At 33.8% G+C, this 15,773-nt stretch overlaps 1 protein-coding gene across 1 annotated transcript; it reads right to left on the bottom strand.

Moving 5' to 3' along the window:
* On the bottom strand, nt 1-3,719 carry LOC112759028 (pectinesterase). The gene is made up of 2 exons (XM_025807841.3): nt 2,495-3,719; nt 1-834 (listed from the first exon to the last, which is right to left on the bottom strand). The coding sequence occupies exons 1-2, from the start codon at nt 3,456-3,458 to the stop codon at nt 155-157; spliced, it is 1,644 nt and encodes a 547-aa protein (XP_025663626.1). The 5' UTR covers nt 3,459-3,719; the 3' UTR covers nt 1-154.
* Nucleotides 3,720-15,773: the final 12,054 nt, after the last annotated feature.

Here is a 15,773-nt window from a genome sequence, read left to right as displayed (position 1 = left end):
CCGTACCTTTTTTTACGTGTTGAAGTTTTTGTTTTTTAGCAATGGTAAGATTTTACATATGATAAAATGGTGGTCCAATAGGACAAGTGCAGAATCAAAGAAAGAAAACATAATTACAACAACAAATAAGGATCACACTTTGCAAGGATAGAGTTCAAATTAAATCAAGAAAGTAGGGGACTCCAGTAGGAGGTAACCATGCAGCACCGGATATGAAATTAGAAACTGTGAAATTCTCTGCATCAGTGGCATTAATGACATGGTAGCCTGCCCAAGTGACCCGATTACTAGTGTTAGATCCAGGACCCCAATTATCATATTCCGCATAATAAAGAGTGTCCAAATACAATGTCCCTGACCACTCTGCCCAACCAGCAGGATCAATCAAACTGTCCATGAAAGACTGTATGTAAACCGTTCTTGAATACTCCTTCCATGGCCTCCCAAGATACGTTTTAGTGGTGCCCAAGTCGGTGGCGGCGGTTATTGTACAGTTGTGTACAGATGTTCCTGTGTTTTGGTTAATGTCAGTTCTGCCCTGTGCTGTGATGGTGTTGTACTGGCCACTCATTGGGAGGCGTGGCAAAATGTTACAGTTTTGCAACACAACTGCTGCGTTGCCAAATATGAAGTCAATGGTGCCGTAAATGTCGCAATCTCGGTAGAATTGTCTCATTGAATGTGTGTACAAAGTGTCTTGGTACCCTTCGAAGCTGCAATTGTAGAATGCGGATAGGTCTGCTCCGCTTCTAAGAGCCACCGCTTGGTGATTGCTTGCTCCTGCTGTGTTGCGAAATGTTATATTCATAGCCACGAATCCTTGCGCAACCACAGCTGTGTCACATATCAAAACGTAAATCAGCTATAAATTAAATTATAGGCGAATACCTAACTCGATCTCTGATAATTACTTCGAAGAGAATAACAAATAAAAAAGGTGGATACTAATGAAGATGGCAAAAATATGAAGATGTTTTGGTTAAAAGTGTGGTTTATTTATTTAGTCACAATTTAAACAAAAATAACACTTTTATAAATATCAAAATCTAATCATACAATCCATCACCCAAGGATCAAAAAGAAATATATTCACATGAAGACAATTATAGAATTTTCATTGTAGTATCCATCATAAAAAAAATTCTTTTAGTTTGAATAGTCTTTGTGTCAAAGATAAAAAAATATTAATAAAGAGGATAATCAATCCAAAAAAATAAATATTAAAAACTAAAAATAATATTTTTTTTAATTTTATTATCTTTTAAAATAATTGTTAGATTCGTTTTAGATTTTTCTGTAAACTATAATTTATGATCACTTGCACATGCATGATCCATATGAAGTTAAAAATTATACTAAAAGTAGCTTAAATTATTTAAATTCTTCACTCAACATATATATATATATATATATATATATATATATATGATTCTTCATTACGCGTGGCTATACACATGTTGCTGTGATGTTATTATATATATGCACTATATTTATATGGGTAATACTATAAAATTAGGATAATTTATTATTTTTAATAGACAATTAATTAATAATATTTAAAAATATAAACTAAAAATATAGAATTAGTCTGTTAAACTAAAAAAAGGTTATACTGTTAATTAAAAATGTAGACTAATATAAATTAAAATTATTTATTCTTAAACTTTTTTTTCTTTTTATGTATGTGACTCTCGTACACCTTTTATTACTAAAAGTGATTTCATGAGAAGTAAAAAAATAAAAATAAAAATTTATGTTTTATATTATTTTTTGGTATCTATATGTTTTATACTATAAAAAGAAAGTTCTATGAGAAGTGTCTAAAAAATTAGTTCAAATATCATTTTTTTTAGAGTAATGCTAAATAATTAATAATTTTTTTGAACAATATAAATAATTATCAATTAAATTAAAATATACTATACCTCCAAATTATCCACCTAAATCTTAATATTAAAATAATCATCAACACACTTAATAAAATGAATATCTGATATATCCATTATTCATATTATTTAGTATTTTCATTACCTATCTATGCTTTTTTTTTTTTTTCTAATATGAAATGCATGTGAATGAGAAAGTTATACCTCCCAATGAAAAAATATGGCTTCACGTAAATTATACTAATGAGTATTATGTCTTTTAAGATCTAACGAGTTCAATTACATTTTTTTTTTCCGATTAGTTTTTGGTGAAAATTCAGGTGGAGTCGACTTCACATAAAGTTGATAACTAAGAGTCGTTAAATAAGTTAACTGATTTCTCAACTATTAAGTTTTCGTAAAGTCGATTGGACCTGAATTTTCACTTTATTTTTTTTTATGATTATTACAATTAATATAAAAAATAATTATTTTTATTAAAATAATATTACGTAATTAAATTATTTTACACTAATAATATATCAAAATTAAAATTTTTAATTATATAGATCAATAGATGAATGTAATTTATTGATGAAAGAAAAGAAGGTTGAGTTGAAGGTTATTACCAAATGAATAAGAATTGAAGGTAGTGTAGCCAGTACCGGCGCTGTGATTGCCGGTGATTATGGTCTGGTTGATACCATCACCAATCATCATCAAGTACTGCTTGTATTTTGGAATAGATACATACTCTTCGTACACTCCTGCAACCACATAAATCACAAAGAAACCATTGACACCACCGGTGTTGTTGGGTGCCGCAGCCACCGCATCGTTGATAGTTGTGAAGTTTCCAGACCCATCAGGATTCACCACCACCGTTTGGTTCACAACAACACCGTCAGGAGCACTCTGAAGCAGCTTTCTCCCTCTCTTTCTGATTATCTCGTAAACCCTCTGTTCCCACGCGTAAGCGTCATTTCTTTGAGAAAACAGCTTTCGACTCTGTTGTGTGGTTGTGCTGGAAGCCCATCCCCGTTTAAAGAGTGCAAGAGATATGCTGGAAAACATGGTTCCGTTTGAAACATAGCTTACTAGGTTGTCATCAGGGGTTGATGACGTGGCTTCTTTAAGGCTTTCTAAGCAGGTATCGAGATTGGTTAATGTAGCACTAATCATGGTAAGAAGGTTTTCAGCCTCGGAACTATTAAGGGTGCTGTTTGTGGTGTCTAGAGTTTGTAGAGTCTTGGTCCAGAAATCTATGTTGAGGTCAACTAAGAGGTGGCAATCTTCAAGGGCGAGAATCGTTGACCGGGAGAATTCGGAGGGAGATTGTAAGTAGCTAGAGACTAATGAGAGAACATCCCTTGACGATGACAGGGACTTGTTTGTGTAAAAACGGCCATACTCATGAATGTCACCTCCTTGGACATTAGAAGGGGAATTGGATTTGCAAAATGTTGGATGAGGTGTGAGGTTGCAAATTGTGTCTATGGAGGAAGAAGCAGATGATGCTGATAATAATGCAAGAGATGCAAATTGCCATAAAAACATGCATAATGTTAGGGACTTCTTTGAAATTATTGCCATGAGGGTGTGGTGTGGATATTCAGTTAATCAAAATAATTAGACCGTTTATATATATAGCTTCATAGCTATGATGGAATATTTCGGTTTAATTAAAATAAACAAATTAGGTTAATTGTTTAAGAGGTTAGATAGAAAAGTAGAAAACACAGAAGAATGTCAACCCTACCCTAAATTAATTGCTAAAACATTATGGTCTTCTTATTATTTGCACCGGTTCTATACCTTGAACAACTATATATAGATCTACTTTAATTGTGTTACCTATAACTGGAAAAGTTCAAGCTCGCTTTTAAAGGCAATGTTAATTAAGCTTCAAAGTCAGAAAGCTAACACGGATTGATTATATGAAAACGCAAGAAAAGGAGAATGAGTCCCGGCCAACTAATGAAGGGATTCCGTTTCTTTTTTTATTTCATTTTGGTATAACGGACTTTATATATGCGCCACCTATTCATTTCCAAGCCTTTTATATATGGGGCTTCCCTACTATATTATATTTGTATCTGAAGTTGTTAAAACTTAAAAGACTCATATAAGCCAATATTTAAGCATATCCTTCATGGGTTTGGTTAAATAAACTCTCAAATAACTTGTTAGCAAAATACTGCTGCTAGGTAATCAACATCCATTAGTTTTTTTTTTTTTTTTTTTAAAATAAAAAGCTCAACACAACAAGGTGAAGCATGAACGTCTCAACAGTCTAATTATCTTCGACAAAAGCCATCAACAACCCAAAAGATCAAATATCACTCCACTCTTTGTAACTCTTAATCGACCTATTAACTACTTCTGCAATACCTGATTCTTGATTCCTGAAAATTCTGTCCTTCCTTTTCAACCAAGTGCTCCAAATGATAACAATGAAACCAAACTCACCAATATTCTATTAATTTGAATACACGATTGACCCCCTGAACCACGTAAACTTACGATCATTCAACTCTATATCCACCAGTTCGATAAAGCTGTTAACACATTAGCACCTTTTCTTTCTTCCAACTGCACAACCTCATTGAAGACACCTATATAGCAAAGAAAAACTTGGCATATTTCCGATAAAAAACTCAACTCTTCTTACACAACAAGCTTCTCTTCCCTTGTATGCGCACCATACACCAAGCAAACAGCATAAATAAAATTATTATTTGTCAATTCCCCTTCTATACACAATCATCTCTCCCCTTTGTAACAATTACTCAACCTAAACATAATAACATCCCACATTATTAATAAACCTCCAGAAGTACCTTTCGATCCCACAAATTCCAAACTCACCGTATCATTACCCTAAAATTGCACTACATCAAACTTAGAAATCACCTCCTTCTTTGTCTTTATCAATCCTAATATATTCACATTATTTTTACTCTTAAATTTTTTTACCATTTTTCACTTTCCAACACCCCCTAAACCTCTCATATTCCACAAACTAAAATCATTTAAAAATTTTATTACACACCTTATTTCAGTTTTTAGCGCGGCACCTTCTTTCTTTCTCTTTCTGTTTTGCTTGCCTTCTTTTTTGTGCCAATACTTCATTCTGAGCTTGGAGAATAGCCATAATGTCCTCATCCTAGTCATATAAAACAGCTCCTGATTCGACAACCAAATCCCAAGCAGCCCTATTTTCAGCCATATCTTTATCCCAACTTCCTCCATGTTCATCTCGATTAGTTTCACCATCTGCATCCTGCTCTGAGTCCTCTGAATCTTCCAAGTTCCTTACAACCCTTTCATCATCCAACCCAATTTCCTGCACTATTGTATTCTCATCCTCTAAATCTGAATCTTACACTGCATCACCCCTCATCAGACATATGCCAACATGCTGCTTACCACTCTCGTCCAAACTAGCGTGGATCTCATTAACTATACCTGGTGGAATGTTTTTTTCCGTTGTGTTGTTCGAACAATTCTTCGTACCTCCGCCAATCTCTTTTCCGACTTAATTCTGCTCGTCGAGTGTATAAGGGACTTCACGCTCCTCCCTGCCCTCCACGCCATCAAGTTCAGTGCTTACATTATCACCTCTGCCACTAGCAGCTGCCTTCCATACTGCTCCCAAATTTGCCTCATCGGCAATGTTCACCGTGGCATCAACCCCGCAAACTCCATGACTAGCCACGCCCCTCTCATCACCGTTGCCCGCAGCAGCCAGCAAGGAGGCCCTTTTAAAACGCATAATGCCGTACTCTCCGCCGCACCACATAGCCACTTCGCCGCCAAACCCCACTAATATATTGGGCCTTATATGCTTCAATTCAGCCCCAACTGAACTTTTGTTCAACACCAGATCAACCCCTTCTTTCCATTTACCCCCGTATTCCCAAGTCTCTGTTCTTTCAGAGATTTCTTCGTTGCTGATTGTTTGAGATCCCATAGATTCTGCACTCACCATAACTGCCGGATACATAAAAGGATTATCCGTTCGCGTTTTCAGAAAACCCTCATGCCACTCATCCAAATCCTCAACAGCAAATACCTTTCTATCCTTGTCATGCTCTGCCTCCCGTAGTCCATGTGGCATCATTACCACCGCATCCCATCCCACCTCCAATGGTTCCCTCTGAATTTCTAGTTATTCACCTCAATATTCTTTTCTTTGATTTTTTCCTGTTTTTCATCAGGAGACTCCCTGACATCTTCATCGTGTGTAGTGGTTTTTTCCAGTGTTAGAAACAAGAGACTGAGAGAGTAATCTGAAGAGTGTATTATTCAGTCTGATCAAAAGTATAATGTACAAGGGGTATATATAGGTGCCAGAAGAATCAAAGTAATAAAAGCATAGAATCCTACAATTAATATACAGATATGCTATATAAATATAAACGATACTAACTGATCTAAAATAATTCTAATGATTCTCTAGTGATTCTCTAACATCCCCCCTCAAACTCAAGTGGGAGCTAAGGATACCATCTTGAGTTTGGATAACAAAGTCCGGAAACGAGTTGGGTGATGAGCTTTCGTGAAAATATTAGCAGTATGATCCAGTGTTCCAACAGCAATGAGTCGAACAGCATCAATAAGGATATGTTGCCGAACAAAGTGACAATCAATCTCAATGTGTTTGGTGCGTTCATGAAAGACATCATTATGGGCAATCTGAATAGCACTGCAGTTGTCACAAAAAATATCAGTAGGGGACGACTGAGGATCATCCAAATCTTTGAGAAGCCAACGAATCAAGATAACCTCAGCAGTAGTGTCAGCGAGGGCACGGTACTCAGCTTCTGTGCTTGATCTAGCAGTGAACGTTTGCTTCTTAGCACACCAAGAAATGAGAGCGTCGCCAAGAAACAAACAGTAACCAATAGTAGAACGACGATCAGTGGGATCACCAGCCCAATCAGCATCGAAGTATGCCTGAAGGGACAAAGAGGAATGGGCAGAAAAATAAAGGCCATGAAATAGAGTGCCTTTGATGTAGCGAAGAACGCGAAGAACTGCTGCATAGTGAGTAGTACGAGGAGCTGACAAAAACTGGCTAAGTACATGAACTGGATAGGCGATGTCTGGTCGGGTGACAGTTAAGTAGACAAGTCCTCCAACTAGCTGTCGATAGAGAGTAAGATTATCCAAAACAGTACCATCCATAGGAGTAAATCGAACATTAGGCTCAAGAGGAGTAGACTCAGTGCGACTATCTGTAATCCCGGCTCGAGCAAGAAGATCTGAAGCATATTTAGCTTGAGAGAGATAGATGTTATCATCGGTGGATATGACTTCTAGACCAAGGAAATAGCTGAGAGAACCAAGATCTTTCATCTCAAAAGTACACTGAAGGGACGCCTTAAGATCAGAGATGCCATCAGTATCATCTCCAGTAATGATCATGTCATCAACATACAGAAGTAGAAGAACAACTCCACGGTCACTTTTATGAATAAAGAGAGCATTCTCATGAGGACTGCAAGTGAAACCAAGACCGCATATGGTAGTGCTGAACTTGTCAAACCATTCACGAGGAGCTTGCTTAAACCCATAGAGTGCCTTGCGAAGTAGACAAACTTTTCCAGAAGGACAAGAATAACCCAGAGGGGGTTTCATATAGATCTGCTGTTTCAAATCGCCATTAAGAAAAGCATTTTTCACATCCATCTGACTGAGAGACCATTTTTTGACCGCAGTAATGGCAAGAAGAGCTCGAACAGATGTGAGACGAGCAACAAGAGCAAAAGTCTCTTCATAGTCAATACCATACTCTTGCGTACAACCCTGAGCAACTAGTCGTGCCTTATAACGGTCAATAGAACCATCAGAGCGAGTCTTGATCTTGTATACCCATCTGCTTCCCACAACTTCTTGATTAGAAGGAGAATCAACCAAGTCCCAAGTGTGTGCTTTTTCAAGTGTCTGTATTTCTTCCTGCATTGCTTGTTGCCAAGTTGGATTTGTGGATGCTTCTCTGAATGACTTAGGTTCATGTTGATGAAGAATAGTAGAAAAATAATGATAATCAAGAAGATGAGGAGGTGGATTTCTCACCCTGGAACAGCGAGTGGAAGGAAGAGGCATGACGGTAGGAGTAGGAGCGTCATCCGGTCTGGAATCATCGGGAGATGGAGAAGGCGAAAGAACAGGAGGCTGTGGAGGGTGACCCAAGATAGAACCTGTAGAATCATCACTAGGAAAAAGATCAACATTGGGGTTAGTGAAAAAAGGTGACTGAGTAGGAGGAATAGACTCAAAGGAGGAGAACCGAGAAAACATGTGATGCTCCCAGAAGACAACATGACGAGATATACGAATACGTTTAGAGAGAGGATCCCAACAACGATAACCCTTGTGTTCAGTGCCATAACTAAGGAAACAACACATACGAGCCCGAGGTTCAAGTTTACTATGTTCATGAGGCTGAAGAAGAACAAAACAGACACAACCAAAAACTCGAAGAGAACTATAATCTGGGGAGGTATGATAAAGACGCTCAAAGGGAGTAACATTACCAAGAACAGAAGAAGGGAGTCTATTGATAACATGAACAGCAGTAAGAACAGCTTCACCCCAAGCACGCTCAGGACACGAGGAAGAAAGAAGCATTGCACGAACAGAGTCAAGAATGTGACGGTATTTACGTTCAGCTCGGCCATTTTGTTGAGACGTACCAGGGCAAGAAAACTCAGACAAGGTACCCTACTCTGCAAGAAAGGTTAAGAGTTTGGAATCACGGTATTTTATAGCATTATCGCGGCGAAAAACCTTAATGACCTTGGAGAACTGAGTTTTAATCATAGTGGCAAAGTTAATATAAATCTAAGGTAACTCATGGCGATTGGTCATCAAATAAACCCAAGTAAAGTGTGAGTAATCATCAATGAAAATGACAAAGTATCGAGCTCCTCCCATAGAAGCGGTGGGAGCGGGACCCCAAACATCAGAGTGGATAAGATCAAAAGGAGAGCAAGCAAGAGAGGAATTATTGTGAAAAGATAAAGCGGGTTGTTTAGCAGTTTGACAAGAAATGCAATCAAAAGACTCATGATTAACCTGACCCAAAACACCCGGAGACACAAGAGGACGCATCTTTCCTAAGGAGGTGTGAGCAAGACGTTGATGCCATAAGTGAAGAGTATAAGGAGAAGAAGCAGCACAGAGATTTGGTACAGGAGGAATATGAAGATTCTCGAGTTCAAACAACCTTCTGACCTTACGTCCAGTCCCGATGATTTGTCCCATCCGACGATCCTGTACACGACAACCAGAAATGGAAAAAGTGACATCAAAACCGAGATCAACAAGTTGACCAACAGAAATAAGATTAAAGTTCAACTTGGGAATATAATAAGCATCATGAAGATTAAGAGCTGCCTGAAAAATAGAACCCTTGTGTGTTGCGTGCAAGAGGGAACCATTAGCAGTATTGACAGATGGTGCATTTGTAGTGGTAGACAAAGACGAGAAGAGATGACGCAAAGGTGACATGTGATTAAAGCATCCAGAATCAAAGTACCATGTAGAACTACCTGGAGGAGTCGAAAAAGCAGCAGGAGTATTACCAGAGAAAGAGAGAATATGCTTAAGAAGATACGCAATATCAGAGAGAGACACAGGAGACGGGTTGAGAGGACCAGAGGTGGTAGATTCAGTAGAAGCAATAGTAGAGGCAGGCACATTCCTGGAGAAGCTGGGATGGGAAGCATGCTTGAGGTGATCAGGACGTGGTGGGCGAGTAGGACAGGCAGTAATCAAATGTCCCGAGAGCTTACAATAATGGCAGAACAGCTGTGAACAATGGTAGCTAATGTGACCTTTCTGGTGGCATGTGCGACATTCAACAGAAGGACAGGCGGAGAAGAGATGCCCAAAACGGTTACAGTTTCGACAGGATGTACCCTTTTTGTCTGTGGCTGCAAAAGCATCTGACTTTCCCATAATAGTAGATAGAGATCAAAGAGAGAAGAGAAAACTGCAACTTCGGAGCAGAAAATGAGAAAATAGAGTGCAAAATCGGAAAGAGCTCACCGAAAAATCTTGGGGAAGGTCCAACTGTCTGCCACGTCAGTGCCACGTCAGCGTAAGGAGGCCACGTGTCAGCGTCCGAGTGGAAGAAGATGACATGCGGGCAAAGGGAGCTGGAGAGCGGGTCAGATGGCGGACTGGGTCGGGTCCGAGTGCGGGTCACCAGGAAAAGCACTGGAACGCGGGTCAAACAATGGGCCGGGTCTGGACCGTGTGCGGGCTGCTGGGTCAGCGCGGAACGGCAGATGTGCGACACGTGGAGGATCGGTGGACCGTTGATCGCAGAGCTTAATCTGACGGTGCAGAATGAATCTGGAAGGAGAAGCAAGTTGGTCGTGGCAGCGTCTTGGGGCGGCGCGTGGCGGCGCGTCCGGCGGCGGATGACGGCGATTCTGGAAGTGTTGGAACCACAACGATGAGAGGAACACCGTGGGGCCGGCTATGACGAACCAAAGCGTCGGGAAAGGATCCAAAAACGAGGCTAAATAAGACTGGTGAGGGAGAAGAAACAAGAGGCTATAAACCAATTTACATGGAAAAAAAAAGACCTAAGCTCTTGATACCATGTTAGAAACAAGAGACTGAGAGAGTAATCTGAAGAGTGTATTATTCAGTCTGATCAAAAGTATAATGTACAAGGGGTATATATAGGTGCCAGAAGAATCAAAGTAATAAAAGCATAGAATCCTACAATTAATATACAGATATGCTATATAAATATAAACGATACTAACTTATCTAAAATGATTCTCTAGTGATTCTCTAACACCCAGGACATCAATCCTCCTCCTGTACTTAGCCTCACCCACAAATATCTCTTTGCTCCTTAATCGCATTCTATTCATTTCTTTGGTGGCCTTTAATGCACCTCCTTTTGTAGTATACCTGATAAAAGCAAATAGATGGATCCGGCCATACTTCTCTTTACGTGCCAAATAGATGTCATTTATCCTTTTTGTCCACTTGAACATATGAAACAATTCATTCTTCGAAACATTGCTAGGTAAATTATTCACAAAAATTGTGAATGATTCACTCTCCAATCGGAGATACGCTTCCCAATTTCAAATTCGTGGATCTTTTTCTAACTTTATCCCGCCTTACATTAGACATAAATAGATTATAGAGTACTAGAAGTACTTACTCTCATACTTCTATCGAAGCACCATTCTACCAGTCTTTTTTTCTGATTGTGTCGCGGACGGGGTTGGTTTAACTAATAATTATTAATAAGTCGATTAAATTCTATTAAAAATAAGTTTGTTAAGTTTAGATTTTGAATATTTTTTTAAAGATGCGTAATTTTTTTTATATTGCTCGATAATTTTAGTCAATACACACATACTCTACTAATATATTTGGTCTCTTTTTTGGTATTATATAGCTGGCCAAAAGAGTAAATTGTATTGATTTTTGTAATATTTTTTCAATTGAGTTTTATATATTATTATTATTTAAAGAGTTTGAATGTTTTTTTATATTAAATGTTATTTGTAATGTTGACTACTCTTAGTTTTTTTTTTCTATTTTTTTATGTGAAATTAGTTTCGACTGTGTTTACGAGGCATTTTGTCAACCTATAACTATTTTGAATGTGAACGAGTTTCAAATGTGTTTAGAAGACGTTTTGTTAGTTATGAGTTATTTTGGATGTGGGATGACTTGCCGATGTAATTAGTCAAAAAAAAGTAAAACGGTGATGAAATGGCCTGAAAGAAAATACGAAGTACAAAACAAGATGACGAGAGTTTACTAAAGAAAATAAAAAGGGAAGGGAATTGGAAGGTTTACATGGGTGAAAGAAAAAAAATAAAAAATTATATTAAGAATATACTAAAATAAGTTATTAAAATTAATTATTAATATAAAATATATATTAAAAAAATAAATTAAATTATACATATATTTACACATAAATATATAATAATTAATTTAACAGTTATTATATATATTATATATATATATATATAATATTTTTGTATATAAAATTAAAATTTGATTTTATAAATTTTTTTGAAAAGATATTTGTCTTTTTTTAAAAAATATAAACATTCTGTTTTGTGTTTGATAAATAAAACAATTATGTGTTTATATTTGTAATTTTAAAAATATTTAAAAATTTTAAAATTAATTTGTATTTATAAAATATAAAAATTAAATATAATCTTAATAAATATTTAAATTTATTTTTATATTTATGTTTATTATTATTTTTTAAATTTTAAAAATTATTTTATTAAATACATTATTTATCATTATTTTTGGTTATTAAAAATTAATTTTAATTTTTTTTTTGGTGACTAAATTAATTTTAATTTGATTTTATCAAATATAATTACTACAATTTTTTAAAATAAAAATTTTTCAAACTAATGTAGTGATGACAACGAGGCAAGCTAGAGAAAGAAGATGCATCCCTATTTCTGGTTTCTGTCTTAGATTTATTCTCTATCTTCGCTCTCGATTTTCATAGAAGAATATTGTCCTATTTTTATTTTTCGTGAGGTTTCATTTTCCATTTTATTGTCTAAAAGAGAGAAGCTATGATGCAGGAGATTCGCACACGCGAATTTAAAATTTTTATAAGATACTAGGACACGATATATATATATATATATATTAAAATAATATTTTAGTATTTTATTGATATTAAAATATAAATTAATTTTTTAATTATTTTTAATATATTTTTTAATGATATAAAATATTTAAAATATATTTTATATTAATAATTAATAATATATACTATTTTTAAACTTATTTTAAAAATATATGTTAAGAATAAGACTAGATACATTAATATGTAATGATATTTAGGACAAATCATTTATTTAAACTAAGGAGATGAAAAAATTACGCAAATCAGTCAAATAAAAAACTGGTTCCTGAATCTACCAATCTACATTTCTATATAGTTCGAATCTACCTAATTCGAACTGCGTTTTCATGTAATTCGAATCACCCTGATTCAAATTACACACACGCACACACCCACTAATTTGAATCAGGGTGATTCGAATTACTCACACACACGTGCACATAGTAATTCGAATTGGGCAGATTCGAATTACTCAGTTAAAAAATTATTAAAAAAATTTAAAAATATATATTTCGTGAGTAATAATTTAAAAAAAAATTATTACAAAAATTTATTAAAAAAATTAATAATTTAAAAATTAAAAAATATATTTTATTCCATACATTAAAAAAAGCTAACAAAATATTTAATTATGAAATTTCTTTAAAATATTAATGAGCTATCAATTCCAATTTCATACAATATATTTTGCCTATTTTTAATAGCTCATGAATATTTTTTAATAAAATTTTTTAATAAATTTATTTAAATTATACTACAAAAATATTTTATTCTATGCAAAATAATTTTTAAAAAATGGCTTAAAAAATATTATGAGTACTATAAAAATTTGTAATGTTCTAATGACTTAGGTAAATATATGCATGTACTCAAATTTTAAATAAAATACTCTACATTATCAATAATAATTTAGAAATTAAAGAAAATATTTTATTCCATACAAAATAATTAAAAAATATATTTTATTCCATACAAAACAATTAAAAAATATATTTTATTTCATACAAAATAATTTTAAAAAAATGACTTAAAAGATGTTATGAGTACTATAAAAATTTGTAATATTCTAGTGATTTAGGTAAATACATCATAAAAATATATTTTCTTTAATTTTTAAATTATTATTGACTATGTAGAGTATTTCTTTAATGTCCTAAGTCATTAGGACATTACAAATTTTTATAGTACTCCTGACATCTTTTAAGCCATTTTTCTAAATTATTTTGTATAGAATAAAATATTTTTTGTGGTATAATTTAAATAAATTTATTAAAAAATATTCATGAGCTATCAAGAATGAGCAGAAGAGTATTGTATATAATTCGAATTGCTCACCATATAATTCGAATCAGAGTGATTCGAACTTCCCAATTCGAATCATGTAATATCTCACCATATAATTTAAATAAATTTATTAAAAAAATTATTAAAAAATATTCATGAGCTATTAAAAATAGGCAAAAGAGTTTTGTATGGAATTCGAATTAATAACTCATTAATATTTTAAAGAAATATCGTAATTAAATATTTTGTTAGCTTTTTTTAATGTATGAAATAAAATATATATTTTTTAATTTTTAAATTATTATTTTTGTAATAAAGTTTTTTAAATTATTATTCACGAAATATATATTTTTAAATTTTTTAATAATTTTTTTTAACTGATGCCCAATTCGAATTACTATGTGCACGTGTGTGTGAGTAATTCGAATCACCCTTATTCGAATTAGTGCGGGTATAATTCGAACCAGGTTGATTCGAATTAGTGGGTGTGTGTGTAATTCGAATCAGGATAATTCGAATTAGGTAGATTCGAATTATATAAAAATGTAAATTGGTAGATTCAGAACCAGTTTTTGATTTGGCTGATTTGCGTAATTTTTTCATCTCCTCCTTGGCTTATTAACGTGATTTGCCTTGATATTTATATGTGTCAAAACATATCTGAAAAAGAATTTTTTATTTTTATTAAGATACGATTGAATACAAATAACACGCATGTCGGACAAATGTCAACATACGTCGTATCCAAAATATGTCCGACACGGAGACATGATAAATAAAAAAAGTGTCTGTATTTTATAGGAGAAAAGCATAATAAAATAATAAAAATGTAAACCGTTGTCATTGATTATATTAGATCATATTGACTAAGGGCGCGTTTGGATAGGTTTATAAGTGACTTTTTTTAACTTTTAACTTATGAAAAGGTGCAGTATTAATGTCTGACACAATTTTTAAAACAAAATTGTAACTTTATAAAAAATTATTTTGGTACTTAAAGAGAAGTTAAAAAAATGACTTCTCTCATAATAAAAAGTTTTTTATCATTTTTCTCTTAAAATAAGTACTTTTAGAACTAAAAAATCAAACACAAAATCACTTATTTATAAGTTACTTTTAATATAAGCATTTATTGTTTAAGCTATTTCTTTAAAAGTAACTTAATTAAGTTATTTACCCAAACTGAACCTAAAAATGGTTGAATAATTATTGGTTATTTAGTATTTCTATTAGAGAAATCCAACTATTTAAAAATGTACTAATTTTAATTAACACCTAAACAAACGCGTTTAAAGTTACGTAAACAAAACTCATATATCCTTAAGTTTTGTATGAAAAAAAGAGAGCTGGCCGAAATTTAATTGCACCGAGACTTCTATCTATCATGCGTGAGGTCTAAGTAAGGAATTGTCTGTTGACAATCAATTTTAATCTCGCTGGACGCTGGAACTTTTATCAAAATTGTAAATTGCATTCGAATCACACCTATCTTATACATTCATTTTAATTATCAAATACGAGTAAAAAATTTTCTTCATTAAATACTGTTTTCTTCATCAAAATTGTCCTTGTCTTTTATCTAAAATTCCGTTGCCTTATGGAAAATTATTATTTTGCCAAAATTCAAAACAGAAAGGAAGCCACGTGAGATAGTTAATTACTTGAAGCAACAAATAGTCACTCTTTGAAATTGGAAAATGATTAGTGTGGCCATTAATTAGTTGATTATTTAAATTTTCCATCAGACACGATACACAACAACTACCACTCGGAACTTGAGTCAATAGCAGACAATGTGTGAACAAATTAATTTCTTTCAGCTTTAGTGGAATCCACGATTACAATAAGGCCTAACCTGGCAACCTCTTAAGTCTATCCATTTAATTTCGCTGTTAGATTATAAATGACGGGATAAAATATATTTAAATTTTATTTTGTTTTAATTTTATTTTAAAATTTTTTTGTTTGTA

Source organism: Arachis hypogaea, chromosome 16 (assembly GCF_003086295.3).
Source record: "Arachis hypogaea cultivar Tifrunner chromosome 16, arahy.Tifrunner.gnm2.J5K5, whole genome shotgun sequence".
NCBI classification, from domain to species: Eukaryota; Viridiplantae; Streptophyta; class Magnoliopsida; order Fabales; family Fabaceae; genus Arachis; species Arachis hypogaea.
The sequence above is the reverse complement of the archived record's forward strand: the minus strand, read 5'-3'. Positions and strand labels throughout refer to the sequence as shown.